Source organism: Diuraphis noxia, unplaced genomic scaffold, assembly GCF_037042655.1.
Source record: "Diuraphis noxia isolate RWA-SAM2 unplaced genomic scaffold, SU_Dnox_SAM2 contig0001, whole genome shotgun sequence".
Lineage (NCBI taxonomy): Eukaryota > Metazoa > Arthropoda > Insecta > Hemiptera > Aphididae > Diuraphis > Diuraphis noxia.
This window is the reverse complement of record NW_028301711.1, coordinates 80111500-80134764: the sequence shown is the minus strand read 5'-3', so window position 1 is coordinate 80134764 and position 23265 is coordinate 80111500. Positions and strand designations below refer to the sequence as shown.

The following is a 23265-nucleotide window of genomic DNA, read 5'->3' as shown; positions in this document are numbered from 1 at the left end:
AAAACCGCATCGTTCACATAGCACGGTGCGTGTTGTGTCTTGTGTGTGTGTGTGTGTGTGTGTGTGTACGTGTGTGTGTGTGTGTACGTGCGTGCGTGCGCGAACGTTTGTTTGTGTGTGTGTGAGTGCGTCCGTCGGTCGTGTACGCTGATACATTACCATCATAACGCGATCCCGAGTCCCGACACCGACTCGCCCGACCACTCGCACAGTTATTAATCTCGTTTAGTTGTCGTTATTATTATTATTACTACTATCATCATTATTACGATTTGTTTCTTTCCGCTTTTTCCCCTCCGATAGCGTTCGCTTTGCATGGGATCGCCGTCTGTCTACTGCTGTCGCCGCTACACCCTTCTCTGAGTTCACAGGTACGTCGACTTACATTCGCACTCCAACAATAACGTTGCATGGATTATTATTTTATTGTTATTATTACATAAGCACACCTATTATATAATTAATCTAACTATTGTCGTCGATTGTGTGCGATCAGCGGATATCGTCCGCCCATCCGATACGTTTCCGGTCGTGCCGTTTCCTTTTCACGTCTAACATCGTTCACCGGTAGGTACGCCGACACTCAACATCGTCTCACACCCGTCCGGCGACGTTTTATATTAACCGTACGTGAACAACCGTGACACGGACGGACTTCATGAGATTTTCTGTTTCGATATTTTCATTAATATTATTCAGTTATTAGCGTTTCTCATCGACCCCTCCCTGCCCCTAACCACCCATCTATCTGCCGTTCGCGTCCGCTCCGCTCCGGTCAATCGAGTAGTCTTATCAGCACGCAGCACGCCAAAACGCCGTCGTTTCCGTCGTTTGTTCTCGCTAGTGTTGTGTTTGCTCTTCAATATTTTTTTCTTTCGTGTTTCGTTCTTCGCATATAATATTCACGACGCCTCGTGATCGGATCGATTCTTGCTGGTATTATTGGTATGTAGCTTCACAAACACGAGTCTGTACAAAATTATTTTCGCATACCCCGCCCCTCGTTGTTGATCCTTTTGGTTATAGAACCACCACGGACATCGTTCGTCATTCCAAAATGAGTGATGGTCAAAGCTGTAAAGATTTTTTCGTGTTCCAACTTCCCATTTTTTTCTTAATCATTCGGAAAGGTTGTATCCAGAGCACAACTCGTTGTTCATCAACGTACAATTGGGTACCTACCTACTATTTCTTCACACCAACTGTAATAATTGGATATTCCAGATATTTTTTTTGGACGTTTTTATTTGTAATCAATTACAAAATTAACTTTGATACAAATTATGTATAATTGTCATCAATATTAAACCAATGTACTGGGCTAGGTTCGTTGTATACCATTTATTTATATTTAAGTACATTTGTAATTTACTGAAGTGCCTAGTTGTTTCATGACATCTTCAATGACTTATATTTTTAATTGTTATAACTATTTCAATTAGCGCCAGATAGACAAGGTTTCAGCTCTCCGAGTTTAAATTTTTATCCGACCTTAAAAGGTCCATTTTCAAATGAACATTTCTAAATTGATCTAGATTTTACACAGTGCACCAAGGTTAATTAATGTATTCAAATTTATATGATGAAATAATTGCCCAATCACTTACGATCGCCCTATTTTTTTTGAGCGGCCCTCCAAGATTTTCCTGGTAGCTCGTCGCTTCAATACTGGCCTGATTTCTATACCTGTTTTTTTTATTAGAATTAAGTACATTTTGTATTTATTGTCTAAAGTACCTATGTATTTAAATAATATAAAAAATATGAACCATTCACTCACTGTTATTAGTTAACTAATGTTTTTCAATTTTGCACCATCATCACTTGTTTGTATATGTGTCTCACTATCTGTTTTTTAAAAATGCAGTGTTAAATATACATAACTATGTACAGTTGTTATCAGAATAGTGTTACGCCGCCGTCTAACTCTAAAATAGTTCTATACATTTTCTGATAGTCACTAAACCTCAGATTAAATCTATAATTAAGTGTGTTTGAAATAAAATACTTACATATTAAATATTTAAATACTTATTTTAATTTTATGTCAATTTTTGGTTTCCAAGTGATTATCTATCTCAGAAATTATTGCTGGCATGGCAAAGGCTTAAATTAGTTGGTCTGCTGACCTACGATAATAACAGCATAATCTATAAAAGTTTTATAAAACAATATCAGAATGGATCTAATAAATACTGTAAGAATTACCTGATTTTATACTTTGTAGGATCAAATTAGAATAAAAATTACCAAGAAAAAAACATTTATTAACACGTTGACTGCCATGTGGCTGCCGGCGTCCATATATAATAATAATTAGATATTGGTAATTTTTAGACCGCCGGCAGCCGCACCATATAATTCGCAGGAGGCCATATGGCCGCGGGCTGCCGTAAATTAATTTGGATTTAAACTATATTTTTAAATTATATTTCAACTTTTTGCAATTTTTGACCTTTTTTTCAATTTTGTTGATTGCTGTCGTTTTCAATACAATTTTATATATTTTTTTATGTTTTCACTTTTATTTGTTAGATTATACAGTGCAATAATTTTTAAGGTGAGGTAATGTTTTTTTAAATAAAGAAATCAAAAATACCTAGTTTAATTAAAAAGTTTTAAATTTTGATAAAATTATTTGTAGATTTCTGAAAAAATAAGAAGACCGTACAATTTACCAGATTTTTAATGACAACTGACAAGAATTTGAATTTAAATCTTTTTTTATTATCTACTCGATTAAAACCCATCTAATAAAACTTTATAATATAACTTAATAAAATAACTTAATCCATTTCATAAAATAATTTGTTAATATATTTTTTTTATTTTTTTGGTACAAAATATTTTTTTATTGCAATTTTTAAGTGCAATTTTGGGTTTTTTTTCACAGCAATAATGGAATCAATTTTATAACATTTTTAGTGCAACAACATCCGAGCCCTAATTATGAGTGTCACAAACGTATACAGTCTGAGAATTACAGATGACCGCCGGCAGTCATATTATGGTGGTTAATGTGTTGAAGTGTTTAAACAAAATTATCAACGGGTTGCATGATAAATATATTAATTAAAATAGTTAAAATAGTTAAATAAAATTTAATGGCAGAATCATGTGTCTCACTAAATCTTGTTTAAGCCTTAGCTTATCATTGATTGGTGAAATGTTAAGTGATTATTCATGCAACTCGTTATTAATGTATTTAGTTAGTGAATAATTGATTTTCTATATTTAAAAAAAAAAAACTATTGCTGTTGAGAGGATATGATACTGGCATTTTTTGTCTCCGTTTTACAAGGGCAAAACATTGCAAATTTATGTTCAGTATATCATGTTTTATTAATTTAAAAATTAGAGTTAAATGACCTATTATGAAACTTGATGGTAAGAATGTTTTCTGTGTTAATTTCTCAATGTTTTACAATAGTTCAATAGCAAGTCTTGCATATATAATATAGCATAAATTAAAAATACTTAGTGAAAATAATTCACTGAAAGACTGAAATATCTTAAAAAAATCCTCACACAAACACAGATAATGTTCTTACCATCAAGTTTCAAAATAGGTTGATTCACTCTAATTTTTAAATTATCAAAGCTAAACGTGATCTGTTTTTGTGTAATTTTTCCATGTTACACACTTGTAGACAAAGACAAAAAATGGTGGCGTTACATCCTTTTAGTATAATATGTTGGTTTAAAATTTACTAATCAAACATGGTATTTATTGTTTTAACCTAGTATTACTTTATAGGTTTTTGTTCAACACAAATTATGATAAACATGTTAAAATTGCGGTATTCATGTTGTAGGTATGTGGTCCACCGCCCGTTTCTAACGCACATTTGTCGTCTACCACATAGTTAAAAATATGAATGAAGACATTAATGTAGGATTACAATATATGTATTAATGTAGAATTTCAATATAATATTTAATAATACAAAAAAATATGTAGATAAATTTAATTAGTATATAAATTAAAAATTAATTGACAAAAAATGTAAAATTATATAGAGATATGCATTAATCAATTTTAATTAGGTACAATATAATTTCACATCTCTTAAAAAAGGATCAAATGTATTGTCATTCTTGTTTTTTAGACACCACCATTGTTCCGCCAAATATGAGGGCAGTAATGATGGAGATGTACCATGCATTTTATTAATAATTCAAAGTTTTAAACCAAAATAATGATCAAAAAAATATATATAGATACGCGGCAGTAGACCGCATATGACATGAATACCAAAATTGCTTGTAAATATATTTCACATGCACAATGTTTAGTTTAAAAATATTTTTATTAGGTATATACCAACATTTTTTTTTAGTAATTTATGAATCGTAAATATAAACATTTGTTAATATGTAACCATGACAACCTTACTAAAATTTGGTCAGAAACAAAAAAACGTACCCAGCCCAAAAACATGTTAATGTTAAAATATTCTTATCAATTGTCTTTAAGAGGACGAGATACGAGTTATGAGTATTTCAAGATATGAAAACTATTTACAATTTTAAAAAAACTCGTAACTCACTACAAAATTAAAATATGATAAAAGTATCCTTATCTAAATAATAATCTTACCTTTACATTTTATTAGAGGTCAATTCACTCTAAATTTTTAAATAACAGAGCTACATGTGTTCTGCTGAGCGTAAAATTTGCTATGTTACGCACTTGTAAGACAAAGAAAACACATGCGGGTATCACATCTTCTTAACTCAAAATATAGTCTGAACTAAATTTAAACATTTTTAATACTTTTGACTTACAATGATTAACCCTATTGATTAAAGCAGCGATTTCCTTTTTTGGATAAAATATAGTCACAGTTCCTGTGAATACCATAAATAGCAGCAAAAAAAAATACTTATTAATAACAAATTGTTGCGAAAAAGTTCTATACATTTTAAATTATTTATTATAAGCTATAGACCGCGGTGCTCTTAGAATGTGCTCACGGTGCACAGTTTGGGAACCGTTGGTCTAAAGTTATTGGCCTCATTCCTCATTCTTGTGTTCATTATATAGGTATCTAATATCAATAGATATTATTTTTTGTTTCTTAAAATAAATACATTTAGGTCATTACACGTTTTAAAAACCCAAGTATTTAGTAAATATTTCTATTTTTTTATTTAAATAATATAGGTATTTCACTCGGCATTTCATAATATTTTAAGTGACATTATTAACTAAATAAAGCTATTTATTTTTTAGGAATTCCATCAACTATTACCCAGTAAAATGGTAAAATAGTATTGCTTACCTTAGCCATTGTCCTACCTATCTATATTATAAGTAGCTCTATCTAACCATTTTATCTTTAACTAAGCATTGGCCTTAATATACAGGCTATTTTAATTAAATATTATCTACCAACATGCGTTTTTAATTTTATTGTCTATTATTTTCATAAACATCATTTTCATAAGTTATATATTAACTTATTTTAATTAACATTATATTAATAAATAATTTGTTGTTTATTGATTAGGGAAATTTTTTTTTTTGTTTCAGCACCTAAATTACACATTTTAAGCATTTAGTATATATTTGAGACCATCTCAATTAAAATGCGGGAATACAAAATAGTTGTTCTGGGTAGTGGTGGAGTTGGTAAATCTGCATTGACTGTGCAATTTGTGCAAGGTATATTTGTTGAGAAGTATGATCCAACCATAGAAGACAGTTACCGTAAACAAGTTGAAGTGGATGGACAGCAATGCATGCTTGAAATTCTTGATACAGCTGGAACAGTATGTATTAAAAAACATATATTCTATAAAATTGTACATAATTTACTATTTAATACTGAAAAATATTTATAAATACAGTTAAACCTTGTAATGACAGAATCGCTTGATACGTTTTACTAAAGTTTTACTGTACCTATATTTAGTATAAAAAAATGAGAAGTTTCATTTTTCATCCCATTTTAAGATGATGTATTGTAAACTAATTAGTTAATTTACCTAGTTTAATAAAACTTTAAATAATGAAAGTTTTGGCGCCTTGCTGTGACCAATTATTAAATATTATACTGATTGTATTTATTAATTGAAGGAATCTAGTTTATGTTATGACTTAGTACACATATTTCAATTATTCTTTTGATCTCAAATTTGCAGTAAATAAAATGGTTTTGTATTAAAGTTACAAGTTAAGTTTCAAGTGTAACTGGCAATTCAAACATATCAATTTGAAGTCTAAATTAGGAAGTTTACTTTAATAAGTGAACACATTAGAGTAATTTTAATAATAGACGTACAGTTATACTGTCTAATAACTTAAAAATTTCTATTGATGTTTGTAATATTTTCTTTTATTAATAAAAATTATAAGATGATTTAAGAAACTTTGAAGTTGTTATAAGTGCTTAAATATAGGGTAAGCAAGAAAAATTACAACAATTTTCCTACTATGGAATCCCACATTAAAAAAATATGTTAATAGTTTTGAATTTGTAGTTTTAAATGGCTTCTTTATATTTAATTGAATTTTATTTTTATAAATGTTATTAATTTTTTTAAATAAGTAGATACAACTTTATTTATAAAATTTGAAAGAATAATTTAAATTGTTTTAAGAAAATAATATTCTGGCATCTACTAATAACACTATCTTAATTTTATTATTATTTAGGTATATGCTTATTTTTTAATTTAAAAATGAAAGTTAAGTTAAATTGATTAATATATAATTTATGGACTATGGTTAGGTTAGTATACATATACCTATTGTACCTATATGTACCTATTGATCATTAGTAGTGTGAAAACTTCAAATTACTTTGCGTCGCCATGTTTAATTGATTTTGAACTGCAAGATCCTAGCTCTATGTATATATATTAGAGTTATTACTTTGCAGAAATTAATCGTAATAAAATGTTTATAAAATTATTCTTTTCATTCCTTCACAAACAATTTTTTGTCTACTGTAAAAAAAAGGTCAAGTTTGTTTTTGAATTTAGTTATGGACTTATTCATAATTGTTTAAATTTATAAACAGACTAGGTTCAATACAGGTGACAAAAATAAATATTTTTATGTCAATTAAGTTGTATCAATGCATAGGAAAAATGCATATATTGATGTTTACATGGTTATTTGTTAACAGGAACAATTTACAGCAATGAGAGATTTGTACATGAAAAATGGCCAAGGATTTGTTCTCGTATATTCTATCACAGCACAATCAACATTTAATGACTTACAAGATTTAAGAGAACAAATTTTAAGAGTAAAGGTAAATTCATTTTTAAATTTATAATGTAAACATACCTATATTAATATATTAAAATAAATACAATTAGGACACTGATGATGTCCCCATGGTATTAGTGGGAAACAAGTGTGATTTAGAAGAAGAAAGAGTAGTCGGTAAAGAACATGGAGTGAATCTTGCTCGTCAATTCAATTGCGCTTTTATGGAAACATCCGCTAAGGCTAAAATCAATGTCATTGATGTAAGTATAAAGATGCAATAATAATATAATTATACATAAATAAAAGTGTGTGTGTGTATTTTATTTGGTTGATAGTATAGTAGTTAAATAGACATGGTTTGCTTATATGTATATCAATATGTTAATTTCATTCCCTTTATTATATTTATTTTTTTTTTTTTTTAGAAACATCAAAGTGTGAGTATTTTAATAAATTAGTAGTGTACATTTTTATCAAAAATATTAGAATAAACTATTTATTTGTATTGATTTAATATAGAAAAGTAATTCTTCTATTACTGATTTTATTTATTTATTATACATATTTAAAAAATGTTGAATTTTTTGTGCTACAAAAAACTTATTTCTTTCAATGTTTTGATATTAACAGTATTACCTTTTATTAATGTAACTATTACTATTATCCTACCTTATTGTCAGAATTAGTAACTTTATTATAGTATAAAAATTAAACTACTTATCTTTCTAGTAAGAATGTAATACTATAAGTAACTGAAATGTCAAAATAAATTTAATTTTTATCAGGTACACTATTATAAACATCAAAACGTGTATATATACACTTGGGTTTATGTGAATGTAAATTCTTAATTTTTGTTTTTATAACTAGAATCATATGTGCTACTATCACATAAGATGAAATGAAATTGCTTTGCATGATTATGAACACAGTTATTTTTCATACATATTTATACTAATTTAATTCCAAAAACATCATTCATACTAATTATTATAACTGCATTAATGTACAAAATATTAGTTTGTTTTTTCATGTTAGTTGGATAATTAAATGAATTATGTTAAAAATGAATATTTATTTGTTTTAGATATTCTATGACTTAGTGAGACAGATCAACAAAAAAAGTCCAGAGAAAAAACAGAAACAAAAAAAGAAGTCTCTATGCGCTCTTCTTTAAATAGCTTAATAACAATGATAAAACAACAATCAATGCCAACAATCCACGTAGAAAAAAAAAGGAATGTTTAAGAATGTGGTAAAAATATTGTTTTATGAGTCAATACTAAATTTGTTATTGCTTACTAATTTTTATTTTAAATGGCTAAATCGACTTTTCCAAATTGCTTTTGTACTTTTTTTTTTAATTTATAAGTACCTAATTATTATTATTATGATTATTATTATTTTATTGTTCATTATTGGATATAGCCAAAATTGTAATATTTTCTGTGGCCCGGATTTATGTAAATACCATTAAATATTAAACATTTACACAAATTAACAACAATGTGTAATTGGCCGTTTTTGTTTGTAAATCTAATGTGTCAATAATCCTTGATTTTTCTACTAACAATTTAAAAAAAATACTTTTTCTCTATTTTTGAAATGTTATTTAAATAATTTTTATTCTTAACACAGTTTTCCATAAAAGTGCCAACATTAATTTAAACATAAATTTCATCTATAAATAAAATCTGCTACCTATCATTTTTCAATATAAAGTTTATAACTCATCAATCATTATTTTGTTTTCTCATTAACAAACATTTCAATAATAAAATTGTGATTGTTTTAAAACTAATGCTGCCAATAATAACTGTTGTTTCTTGGTTATTTGGTTTCTTCAGGTTTAGATTTGCAATAAATCAACCGTGGCGAAATAATGAATTCATTGAATTATTCATCAACTTTGGAAACACCATAAACTCAACCCTTCCATGGCATATAATACACAAACTTAAAAATATATATTTATCCATTATTTTAGAAGTAATATTTTTAAACAATTCTTTTTTCAATATTATAAATGGCCCGTTTTTTTTTTTTTAGCTCATCAATTATAAAATAACTGAATAACCAACTAAAATAATGTAGCATATTAAAAACCGTTTGTCTGTTAAAATTTTAAAACTTCTGGGTTTTGAGTGTACTTAAACAACTATAACTTTTGTAAATTTGAATTGAATATAAATATTTATTTAGACCAAAATCTAGTTTAAATATTATTTTAGTTGGTCTTTTTCTTAATTATTGAGCTTAAAATTATTATTATATTATCTTATTAATTTTTTTAAATCGCGTTTTCAATCATCCAGGGTTAAAATTAAACACCATTTATAAGTAAAATAGGTCTACCTGTTAAAACATGACGAGTTTTTTCAAGATATGTGTGCTTTACTATCCTTCACGATCTTAATTTATATTGTTAAACATTTACTAAATTTATTAAGTTATAACTATTACATAAAGACAATTTGATAATTAATATTCTATCTGGAAAACATGGGATTTAAATTATTTTTTATCAAATAGTTTAAAACCTTAATATATTCATTCAAGACATAGTTTTATATTACTCCATGTTTGCGCAATGGGAAGCTAATAGGTACTATCCTATTTGTAAGAAAAATGTTTTCAACTAAATCATTGATCATATAATTCCTAATTGATGTATCTACTCATAAGACAAATTTTTTTGACTAAAAACATTGATTACACAATTCCTTATTGATGTATCTATTCATAAGACAATTTTTTTTTGATTAAAAACATTGATCATGCATCCTAAATTAATTTGAATTTAAAAATAATGGTCATAGTTCCGTATACTGTACCCATACGTATGACGCACAATAATATTCTTGTGATAACGAACAAACATAATCATTTATAACTTCTGTTATTACAAAATTTTTACAATCACACAAGGTACTCCTTTTTAGTTAATGTGTCTAAAATACAATAGAATAAAAATAAAAATTCTTTATTCTTCTGTTCATATAAACAACATTTTTTGACACTAAATAAATTGATGTTTGTAGCTTAGAAAAATTTAGCATTTACTTAAATTTAATTTTTTTTTTTACTATAATATATGTATTTCGACTTGTTAACAATTTTCAATTCTAATAGTTGTTTAATAAATATTACTTAACAAATCCATAATTGTAAGGATGTTCAAATACATATAAATAAAAAATAAATGTTTATAATTATATATTAAAATATATATATATATATATAAATAATTCTGTGTATGTATTTATTAAAAGATTACAGAAGTGTAATTATAGGTACCATTTATGCATTTATATATATTTAACATATAAGTGTTTGTAGGCCAATATTTAGTATATTCATTTAAAGTATGATCCTTAATTCCCTTAATATTGACAAGATTAATTTATTTAAAATAAAAAGTTTGAAGTAATTATTTACTTTTATTTATTTTATGCTTATAAAAAAACAAATCAATGGAACCAATTTACAGACAATATTATTGTTAGTAGAATAGTAAAACTTTCATTGGTGGTTTAATTATTTAATTTAATATTACTGTTTATATATATATATATATATATATATTTCTTCTTAAACGTGTAAATGTTAATATTAATTATTATTTTCTATCTAATTATACATTTAACAATAATTTGAGTTACACAAAAAGAAAAGAGAAAATTTATATTGTATCCGAACTGATATAAAATGTTTATTATAATATATTTGAACCATTTTGGTCTTCTTAATAAACATATTGTATATTGTGTTCTGTGTGTTGTCCAAACCATAGAACTAGCTTAATTATACAAGACATATTAAGTGTGTTTCTCTAACCATACTGTATAATATTGCTTTCTATATATTGTTAAACCCGTTTTAATAATTAATAATTTATATAATCTTACTTTATATGTCTATATACATGCATATATTATTTTTATTTATCAATGTATTATTTATTTTATTATTATTTATTATTATTATTATTATTATTTTTTTTTACTTAGTCTAGATTCTAAAAGCAAATAATACGATAATAAAATAATGAAATAATATATATTGGACCCAAGTTACTAAGAATGTAAATGAATAACAATAATAATAATAATAATAATAGTTCATTTTATGTTTTATTTTATAGAATAATCAAACAACTAGTAGGTGTGTTAATTGTATAGCACAAACTAGTGCACAAACACCCTACTGTAGTTAATTTTTTTTTTATATTATGTAAATCTTATTATTTTATAAATGAAATTGCACTCACGGAGAGTGTGTACAGTTGCAATATAAATTTATACTATTTCTATATAATATCCTGTATTAATTACACAAGGTGTTTTATTCTTATTTTTAAATGTTTATTTAACTAAATATTTCAATTATCATAACAAAAGTGTCGCATTATTCCACTCACTTTGATCATTATTTATCATTGTATTATACATTAATATATACAATATATTGTAGTAAATTATTTTTCAAAAACTCATCTATATACAAAAATAAATGTAATATTACACAAACAATATAAGATTCTTTAGGTTCTAATTTACACCGACCATCAATCAGATGTTCCAATTATTTGTTATTCGATTGTTCACAAGATCATATTATTACATGGAACCTAATATATATTTGCGCCTGTGTAGTAATACAATAATTGTTCTTATAACATATATACTACAAAATGAATTACTTATCATGTTTAAAAAAAAAAATTTATATGATGGGTATTATAAATAGTGTTCTAAATTATCTCGCTATGAATCTGGCAAATCATTTGATATATATGTATGAATAATATCCTCTGAATGTTATTCTCGTTTAATATAAGAATATGATCATATTTACCTGAAAACTATTCATATTGGAGCGTTATAATAAAAATTGAAAACAAAAATGTTTTATTCATTTATTCTTAAAACAAATATATGTATACCGCTATTTAATTTAAAGGTATAATTTTATCGCCTTTCAGATATGCAATTTTTTTTAATTAATGAATTCTTCTGTACTTAGTATTATTAATTAATAATGGTACCAACAATTTGTTTCTAGAATATAAAATGAGTTTTGAGACATATAAAAACCAAAAATTCATCATAAATAGTATAATAATATATTTCAACTAGAAGTAGAAGGGCTCATCATGTGAAATTTATTGATAAATTATTTTTTCCCCCCCCCCCTTAGTTTTTATGCATTTATGACACTGTTAAATCCCAATCTTTATTTAAAGTCAATGATTTAAGTCTACAATATTTTGTTGGCAGATCTTAAGAGGATTCAATCCTGTCTGTATTTTATATCAAAATAGACTTAACTTAAGCTAATTAGTAATTATATTGACCCTTATTATCAGATAAAAATGAGAGCATATTTGAATTTGTGATAAAGACCTATTTTTAGCTTATAACATACCCTAAGAATTTAGATTTTTGAATTTGGGTACCTATTTAGAATTTTAAAATGTTAACAATATCAACAAACAATATGAATTTAAAAATGTAAGACATATATTGAAAATTTTCAGAATTTTATTACTTTATTAGATAACCGTTGTTTGATACATTTGAAAGACAAATTTGATACTCTTAGACGAAAAAACAAACAAATACTTATATTTCATGTAGTATGTAATTGACAAATTGCACTATGTTATTTTCTAGTAATAATCATAGACCTTATACTCTGTATAAGTTATATGGTAGTAATATATAATTATGAGTACACGCGCTTAAAAAAGGAATGTATTGAATTACTTAAAGTCAGTTGTTTCTTGTTATCAAACCCTTATTAAAATGTTATGAGGTTATGATCATTGAATTGTACATAACTTGAATTATATTTGTTAATCGCCAATTATACTTATGTGTATTTTTAAAACATAAACACTGTTGGAAAATTATTTATTGAAATCTGAATTGTTATAATATTAGTTTTACTGCAGTGTTCTAATTATCATGGGTACTTATTTAAGTTTAGATAATAATTTACTTGACTTAAATGTTGTTATCTAATATATTGTTTGTCTATGTCACTAGAAAAGATTATATTATCTACATAAAAAGACAATTTTCAATTTTACTTAGTAGGTTGTTATGTTTACCTGTTAAAGTTTTAATCAAATTGAATATTTTAAATAACAATTTTTACTTAATTGTTACAGATTTTCAATTTATTTTCATATGTACAATTTTGTAAGGAAATAAGATATCTACAAAATGCTCAAAACTGCAAAATTAAACCATACATTATTTTCAATCATAATCTCTATTGCAAAAAGTTGTTTGAAGTTGGATTAGAGAAGGTTAGGTTTCCATATAATGTTATACATTAACATTTAAACTGCTGTGAAAATACCTCAATATTATTAATTATAGATACGTGCATTGTACAATGGAAAAACAATATTATATGTCAATATGTCATAGTACTTAGTTCTTATAAAAAATAATACAACTTTATTTTTAAATAATTGTAGAACAAAAATATAATATTAAACTATAAAAATAAGTTGATGTAATCAATATAAAAATTAATATTCAAGATAAATTTCAGAGCTACACTTGAATATTTTTAGCTTATAAGTTATAGGTAGTTATGTAAAAAAACCCGTTAACAATTTAATTTAGTACGTTGTAATATTATGATAAAAGTTGTATGCAATTAAATCTAGCTAGTTTTGTTGGTATGACATTAAGGTAAATTTCATCCTTGTCTGATTATTTAAAACTAGATTACCTTACGTCATATAGTTATGATATATGTTCATATTACCTATAATTATGTTTATATTTCAATGAATTCAATAGTTAAAGACATAATATGAGAAATAGGTCAAAAATTGCCCAAAAAATTTTTGTTCCAATATAGAGTACTTGAAACACAGTTTTAGCTTGGAAAACTTTGAATAAGACATTCATATATATTGTAATCTGTGCCTTAGTTATTACCAGGACTAGGATTTGTATGTAATAAAAAATTGTAAAATATGCTTTTTAATTTTTATAAGATAAACATAAAAATATAAATATAGTTACAAAAAAAATATTTATTGAGATAGGTACATCAGTAGTTGGCTGTTTGTCTTTATATAACATAAAAATATTATTGAGAAATAAAATAAAATAATTTAGAAATAAAATTTATAATTCACATTCACTATGTGTGTTACATGCTACGATCACATATTTTTTTTAATTTTCGAAAATAATTGATCGGTGATTAAATCTTATTATGGCTTTGTATTGACTGAAGCTGCGTTCAACGTAACATGATGTAGTTGTCGCATATTTAAGTAAAGAAATTTGTCCTGGTGTTAGGTTACAACTTAAATTGTCCTCATCCGATTCATCATTTAATATTTTGTTTATTGATTGTAGAGTTTTAAATTCTTTATTTTTTTGTAAAATTAAAGATAATTTGTTCTTAACTTTATCTGCGTCTCTTTCGTTACACTCAAGAAGTCGATCCCTAAGCGTTTATTATAATCTGTAGACTTTCATGAAGAGTTAAATTATTGTTTTGTAGTTTAATTATGACTTGGAATAAAAAGCCAAAATTACTTTTAATATAGGTATGCTATATATTAAATTATAAATATTAATTACGAAATATACTATAAAACATGCATTTTTTGCATTCTTATAATCGAAATATGCAATAATATTCATTTTATTCAATATATTATGCATTAATATGCATTTTATCCAAAATATGCAAAAACATGCAAAATAAAAACATCACTATTTATTTAATCATTAGGTGATTCGTGGACATTACTGACAAAATCAAAGATCAAAAGTCGCAAAAAAACTATGCTGTTGCATACAAATCCTAGCCCTGGTTATTACTACTAATTGTTAATATTTGAACCTATGTAAGTTCTAAAATCATAATTTGTTATTATTTATTTTTAAAAATATAGGCCTTAAATATAACAATCAAATTGTTTAATTAATAATACAGTGATTAATAATGTACCTACATTAAATGTGTAACCACTATGGTTTAAGGTTGACATATGAGAATGATGTGTATACTATGTTTGCACTAACTTGAATTAAAATATAATTTATTTAACTATTCAGATGATGTTATGTATTGATAATATAATTTAAATTGTATTAATTTAATCTGCTAATAAAAATTGAATATACATGAAATGGTATATATACATACCAATACCATAACTTCCATAGGTATATTTTATGATATGGGCTTATATAAATTAAAATGAAGTGTCAAATTTAACTTTCACATTAAAAACTTAGTCAGTAAAAACATAAGTATTTTTTAAATTATTAAATTTTGTTTTTATAGAATTTTTATAATTCATTTATAAGGAGGTACTGTAAAGTATATGATAGCCTATACTATAGGCAATTTACAACCAAAATTAAGTATATTTTACGCCATGAACGCATTTTGTGTAGATTCACATTGAATCATTCAATATAATTACTTTAATTGCTTCTTAACGCTCTTTGAATCGTTGTTATTCGATAGATTTGCAATGAAGATCAACTTTCAAATTTCGAAATATTTTTGGTTTTTCTGTTTCAGAGGCGTGCTCAGCTTTTTTGAAAGGGAGGGGGGATATCCATTTTATTCAAAACATTTTCTATTTGTAAATACATTATAGTATTATACACAAACAAATTTAATATAATATTTTAATTATAAAATACATTAATTAATTTTCAACTAAATGAGAATTTCTAGCTTCCTTGGTTTCTTGGCCATCTCATCCAACACTTCATCTAGTATAACAATCATGATTCTGTGTATGGCTTATAGTTAACCCATTTAAACGATCCTACAACAAACAGAAAAACATAGTATTAAAATGTGTAATTTTTATTTGAGATTAAACCTTGGTCATTGAATTTCTAAGGTATGTTTTTACTCGTTTTAATGTGGAAAATGACCTTTCAGGGGTTGAAGTTGAAACAGGTAAAGTGGATAAAATTTTCAATAGTTTATTGATATTAGGACAACAAACTCGAAGCGCGTCTAAGGCAGTTTTGATAACTATTTGGTTTTGAAGACATTTAGTTCGCCAAATTTTTAACTCTGCTAAACTGTTATCTTTGTTTATATAAGGTGAATAAAATTTTAATAGTTTTTGAAAGGATTCAACTTTACAAGCAATAAGATACTGATTTTTTGAAAATATAGCTTCAAAACCTACATAATTTAAATTATGAATGAACCATACAATTTTTATTCAATTAAAAAACTATAATAAAAATATAAAAAATAAAAATACATACCTTTGAATATATTTTTGTGTGCTAAAAATCTAGCTTTTAATTAAGCAATAAAATGGTCAACATATGGTACAAATATTTTTGTACGATTCTTCTTCTTGTCGTATCGCTCTTCATATTCCCTTCGCTTCCCAATAAGCCGCAATTTGTATTGCTTTGTCTGAAATGTTTCAAAAAATCTGCCTTTCTACACTTATTCGGTAATTGTGGGCATACAAACAGATGGTCCGCATCCTGCTCCCCACCACATTCGCATTTCCCATCATCTTTCAATCCCCACTTTTGCATATTACTCGCTGTCCTTCCAGTTTCGGTTCGTAATCTATTTAGTGTTTTCCATACCGACCATGGTAGATGACTTCCGGTTGGTAAGCTTTCCTTCGGATCCTTCCATAGCAGTGAATTATGCTCTTTCATTGCCTCCTTTCATAAGTCTATTCTTGTTGCTTCAGGTGTTTGTGATAGGCTAATTGTTGTCTTCAAAAAATTTTTCCTTGATTTGAGCCGGCTCTCCGTGGTTTTACCTCCATATAAAGGATGTCTTAAGTCTAATTCTTGTTTTGTTTTCTCTATCCTTGCTGCCACCTTTCGTCTTATATTAGGGGGCGCTATACCGCATAGTACTTGTACTTTCTGAACTGGTGTTGGTCTCAGGCACCCCGTAATTAATCTGTTACTTACATTTAGGGCCACATCTACCTTTTTGATATGTGCTGAGTTTCTCCAGGCAGCACAAGCATATTCACCCGTTGAGTAGCATAATGATAAGGCTGTCGTTCTCAAGACATGAGGGTCTGCGCCCCATTGAGAGCCTTCAGTTTTTGAAGCAAGCAGTTTCTTGTTCCTATTTTATTTTTTGTGTTTTCACAGTGACTTCTATATGTCAGGGCTCGGTCAAGTTTAATGCCTAAGTATGTTGGTTCTTCGCAGTGCTCTAATTCTGTGTCTTGCCAATTAATTCTCAGTTTCAGTTTGGTGTCTCTGTTTCGTAAGTGGAAAGCAGTAATTTGTGTTTTTGCTGGATTCCGTTTGAGATAATTATCATTATAATATTCTTTCATAGTATTAAGTGTGGCATTCAGACTCACTTCCACCTCTTCGAATGTTTTGCCCTGGGTTGTAATAGCGAGGTCATCAGCGTATATAAAATTCTTCGTTTGGGCCCCAATTGGTTGATCATTAGTATAAATATTAAATAAAATTGGTGATAGAACACTTCCTTGGGGTAATCCATTATTTTGTCTTCTCCGTCTGCTCTTTTTGGCCTGAAATGATACAAAAAACCACCTATTCCTTAATAAAAGACTAAAATTTTTTGTAAATTTCGCATCTTTAGTTAGCTCATATATTTTCTTATCAGTAATCTATGATTAACCGTATCATATGCAGCGCTGAGGTCGATACAAGCTGCACCTGTTATTACATTATTCTCATAGCCTTTATCTATTTCTTCATCAAGGTTAAGTATTTGCCCCGTGCATGACTTACCAGCCCTAAAGCCAGCTTGTTGCTTAATAAGCTTCCCGTCTATCTTGTCTTTTATTCTATTCAGTACCATTCTCTCAAACATTTTATATGTATGACATAATTGTGACACGGGTCTAAAGTTACTTGCATCTGTAGGAGCTTTTCCAGGCTTCAATAATGCCACAACATGTGATTTGAGCCATTCTTTTGGGATACTATCGGTTTTGATACAGTTATTGAACATGTTTAGTAGCCATTCCTTGGCTTTGGGGCCTAGTTGCTTGATCTGTTCTGTCATGATTCCGTCGATGCCCGCTGCTTTCCTATTTTTCATTACTCCGATGGCCATAGTTCATCCATCTCGAATGGTTTGTTGAAGTCACTTGTATTATTATTCATATCCATTTTAAACTTAAGCTTAGTTTTATTCCCCTTTGTTTTCGTTTTGCCATTCATTAATAATTTGTGTGCAATTTGGTCTGGTGTTTTATGTTTATATGCTCTTTCGGTTGTTGTTTTTCATTGTTCATGCTTTTTATTAGTTTCCAGGCTTTGTTGCGGTTTTTGACCATATCTAGATCCTTAATTAATGTCATCCATTCTTTTTTACGTTCTTCAGCTGTACCCTTCAAAATACGTTCTCCAGCTTCAATTGTTAGTTCCGAAAAGGGATCTTCCTCATACCTTTCGTAGTAGGTTTCTAAGTCCTTTATGGTATCTTGTCGTAGTCCCTTGATGTAATTGATGTGGCAACCCCTTGGTATATATATTCTTGAGACTTTCTTTAGACTATCAACAAATTCGCAGTAATTAGCAGGTGTTGGTTGTAGCGTTTGTATTTCAGTATCCATATATTTCGTGACTTCTGCCCATTTAGCCTTTTTTAAGTTGAATCGTCTCCTAAAGGGTACCATTCGCGGTATTATGACTGCATTTATCTGGAATTGGATCGGTCGATGTTGAGTTTTTGGGATAGCTTTCATTATTGATTTAATGCTCATATTTCTTATATTATGGCTCACGAAGATGTTGTCGGGGTTATATCCTTTCCGCCATCTAAACTCATATTATTCCTTTCTGCCCAATCTTCGACTTTTTCACCATCTTCATTGTTCTCTGTGTATCCTCACATCACATTATGGCTATTAAAATCTCCTATTACAATTTTTGTATTTCTTTCCCCGTAGTTCTCAGGTTCTTCAAATTCAAATGATACATTAGGGGGTTTATATATTGATGTTATGGTTCATTGTTTTATGTCTATTGTCATAATTTTTATATTGTTTTTGTCTGTGTTCCCTGTCGATATTATATACAAATCAGGTTTAGTAAATATAGCACTTCTATATTTACTGTGTGGCCTTTCTGCCACTAGTCTCATCCCGCTTATTTTTGGTCTTCTGTGGTTTGTATCTCAGTGCGTCTCTTGTAAGCACAGCACCTCACATCCCGATGTTTTACATAACTCCGCTAAAATATTTTCTTTCTCTGGTGTAAGACCTTCGATATTTATGGATACCATCGTCATGGTTGGCCCTGAAAAGGGCCTTTTGGGTTGAAGACCATGGTTGGTAGGATTGGTTGACGAGCGTTGCATTATTGTCGTATATATCAGGTATATCTCATAAAAATGCAATCTCGTCGTTCCAAGGACACTGCGTGGAGGTTCCTACCATGTCCCCTTTTTGTACGATAATAAACTTCAACAGCCATTTCACATGTTGTATTATTCAATGAGTCTGTAAAAGAATTTGCTCTGTTTGTTTGTCTTTTTGCTATCCTTTTAACTGATAGATTTATATTGACAACAGGGGCGTACTCAAGGGGGGGGGGGTCGTGGGGTTTGAACCCCCCCCCCCATTACCTCACTAACCGATACACTCTTGTGCGTTCTTGCGTATACATAATAAAATTCACAGGAGCAATTTTCAATTTTCAATTTAAATCAAACATAAATGTTCACGGTTCACCTTTAGTGATTACTGGTTAGTATTCTCTTATCAGTACTATCTATTGTGTAAAGTGGTTATCGTATGTGTGTTACTGTCGTTACTGATTATCATTTCAAAATTGAAACTTTATGTGCGGACTCGAGTTTTAGAATTTTTGTTACAAGTTACAAATGTGAAATGTTACAATAATTAATAAAGATGTCACAAAACAATATAAATAAAATAACAACATTTTTTACTAGTGTGCCTGGAAGTTCTAAGTACATTGAACCCTCCAATAATCTTAAAAGAAAACATGAACACGTTAATTAATCGGAAAATGAAACAATCCAAAATAATGTAAGTATAAACTAAACACACCTATGTAAATTTATTAATACACTGCGAATGCTGCATCTATGCATGTTATTTATTTAAGTTGGAATGTACTGTAAACGTAGTGCCATCAGTGCCGAAAAATAATATCGGATTATTTATTAGTAGAAGCTTATCTGATGTTGAAAAACATATAGTGAGTATATACTATGATACATCATGATTTTATATTTTCTAATTAGGTAGGTATTATTTTAACTATATTAACATTTTAGGTGTTGACAAACTTATGGTCACCACCATTGAATTACTTATATCCATTACTTGAACAGCATACCAAAAGAAAAATCAAATTTCAACATCATTGGTTTGGGAAATTTAATTGGTTATGCTATTCTGAGAAATTGCAAGGTGCATTTTGCAAATATTGTGCACTTTTTGCTAGAAGTGGTGGTGTTGGAAATCAAACTTTGGGCAGCCTTGTAACAACTGCTTGCCAAAATTGGAAAAACGCTTTAAAAGTAGTTGAAAAGCTGCTTGCTTATTAGTTATTTTAGTCATTTTTAACAACTTTTTTCATTATGAATGTTATAAATATAATAATAATTTGCAGGTATTTGAAAATCACAGCAACAATGACTATATCATAAAACTTCTGTATTAAAAGGTGAAAACTTCATACAATTATTTTCATCTAATAAACCAAACATTGTTGAAATTTTGGATAGTGAAAGGTATTTCTTCCAATATTTATTTTAAGATTAAAGGGCAGCTTGTTATAATTTAAAAATATTTCTTCCTTCAGCCTTTACGACTGTGAGGTAGGCAACATAACATGTAGCACTACCTCAGCGCATTCAAATAATAATAATGATACAGTATAGTATAATAGTTGGTGGCAGGTATTTTATTACAAAATAATAGGAAACAATGCAATTAACTGATACAGTGCCTGTTTGGCCGATAACAACAAAAATGTAATACAAATAATACGCCTAATATGGCTATCAAAATAGTATAAGGTATAACAGTATGCCCAATGTGGCTACCAAAATAATATAAAATGATATGTGTTATACAAATGTAACAATAATAGTAATAATAATAGCATTGATATGTAATAATAATAGCATTGATATGTAGTTCCTCAGACTACCTTTATAAAAAATGTAACAATAACTATATAATAATCCAAGACCCGTCGGTCATGCAAACACAAGACTTTTGGTCGACCAATACTCACATAACAGTTGGGACACACGCCTGGTTTTACACCCACGCTACCGCACCAGGGCCTGTAGGTACCTTTATCAAATAGTTTACAATAAAAACAAATTGACCCTGCGTACGTGCGAATGTGTGCCTACAACTGTTCACGACGACTCTTCACAACGATAAAACACTGGATGCAGCCGGGACAGGGTCTCAAGTCCAGACTACTGTCCCCACGAGCAACGAGGTACACCAAAACACGTTGAATCACTATACAAATCGCTGGTAATCTTGGCCACCGTAAAACTGGGGACAAACAAGTTAATGGTAGCAAGGTGGTAAAGGAGTGTGTAAGGTGAGTGTAGCCAATTCTGAGCCGGTTTATAGAGGTCTCGTGTTTTCTTGAGATGTTATCTGGAGAAGGATACGGTAAGGCGGATCTCTTGATTTCGTTAAGTTTGGTTGACATTTCATTCCATTCCTTTTGACGCTGAAGTAATGTATCATTTTCGATGACCCTCTTTATGTCGTTGAGAGAGAAAATGGGTAGGTTGATAGAATTTGGGGATGGGTGAGCGAGTTAGGCGGCTGTGTCTGCAAGTTCGTTGCCGTCAATGTTACAGTGGCCAGGGATCCAAGAGTATGTGATGTTTTTGTCCTGTTGTTTTGCTATGTAGTGGGTGTTTTGAATTTTTCTAACGATATCAGAAGGGGAATACAGATTTTGGAGGCTGGTAAGAGCTGAGAAGGAGTCACTAAATATTGTAATATTGTTGTCGTTTATTTCAGATATGGTGAACTCGATAGCTTTAAGAATCGCCAGGGTTTCTGCTGTATAAATAGAGCATTTGTCTGAGAGTTTCCATTGTATTGTAGTTTCATCGCATATGATAGCCATCCCGACTCGCCCTTCAATGATGGAAGCATCTGTATATATATATGAGTTTGTGGGTGGGCGCGTGAGCAAAAGTCTCTGAATGCATTCTTGAAAATATGGGGACTGGTTGAGTTTTTAGGGAATTGATGTAGGTCAATGTTAATATTCATGCTGAACTGCCATGGGGGGCATAGGGATTTTTCATATGGGATTATATTTTCGAGGTCGTATTTTATGTAAGTGTGATTGAATGTATGCTTAGGGTAAGTATTTTATTACCTTTGCACTAGTTACCACCTATGAATCAAAGAACACTTAACTCATGACCTATAAGCCACGTGTTGACCTTAATCCCAAGTCAGTGGAACTTATAGCCTTTATACAGTTTAATTAATGAAAACTAAAATAAAATAATGTTAATGATAATAAGAGAATAGGTAGTTAAATCATAAAGTAATAAGATTTTGAGTTTAAGGTAATCATGATTTTTGTATTTTGCATGTCTTAAGAATAATAATAATTTTTTAAATATTAATTTGAGCATGACATTACAAGTTAGAATAATATAATTCGGTTAGTTTACAGAATAATATATTTGTTCACCACGATGAAAGAAGAATATAATCATAAGTATAACATGGCAATTACAATAAAATAATTAATTTGGTCCCAACGAGGTATAATAATATGCTGATACAAAAAAAAAAAAATTATATAATAAAATAAATTAATAGGTAGGTACAATAACCGGTCACAAGTTTGATCATCAATTATTCAAAATTAAATCGTAATTATAAATACAATAAAAATATATATAGGTAATATATAAACACATATATGATTTTTTGGGAGTATTAATAGGTACATAATAATATTATAATTAATATTTAAACATTTTTACATTTTAATGCTACCCACTGGTGGGTGATCGTGCCA

General features: G+C 28.3%; 1 protein-coding gene and 2 pseudogenes across 6 annotated transcripts; 2 read left to right on the top strand and 1 right to left on the bottom strand.

Annotated features, from left to right (window-relative positions):
- The first annotated feature begins 39 nt into the window (after positions 1–39).
- LOC107165088 (RAS oncogene family member Rap1) lies at positions 40–15323 on the top strand. 6 transcript variants are annotated; one of them, XM_015513165.2, is made up of 6 exons: positions 40–371; positions 2926–3010; positions 5537–5775; positions 7137–7265; positions 7333–7485; positions 8313–11690. In XM_015513165.2, exons 3-6 carry the CDS (start codon positions 5593–5595, stop codon positions 8400–8402), a joined length of 555 nt encoding a protein of 184 aa, XP_015368651.1. In that variant the 5' UTR covers positions 40–371; positions 2926–3010; positions 5537–5592; the 3' UTR covers positions 8403–11690. The 6 variants fall into 6 exon arrangements, 4 of the variants coding, with proteins under 4 accessions (XP_015368651.1, XP_015368649.1, XP_015368650.1 ...); XR_016189600.1 differs by lacking the exon at positions 2926–3010 and adding an exon at positions 13401–15323 and having other exon boundaries at positions 45–371; positions 8313–8480; XR_016189599.1 differs by lacking the exon at positions 2926–3010 and having other exon boundaries at positions 45–371; positions 8313–8480; positions 9073–11690.
- Positions 15324–15940: 617 nt separating this feature from the next.
- On the bottom strand, positions 15941–19797 carry LOC149061947 (zinc finger MYM-type protein 1-like; annotated as a pseudogene).
- Positions 19798–19928: 131 nt separating this feature from the next.
- Positions 19929–20999, top strand: LOC149061946 (uncharacterized; annotated as a pseudogene).
- The last annotated feature ends 2266 nt before the right edge of the window (positions 21000–23265 follow it).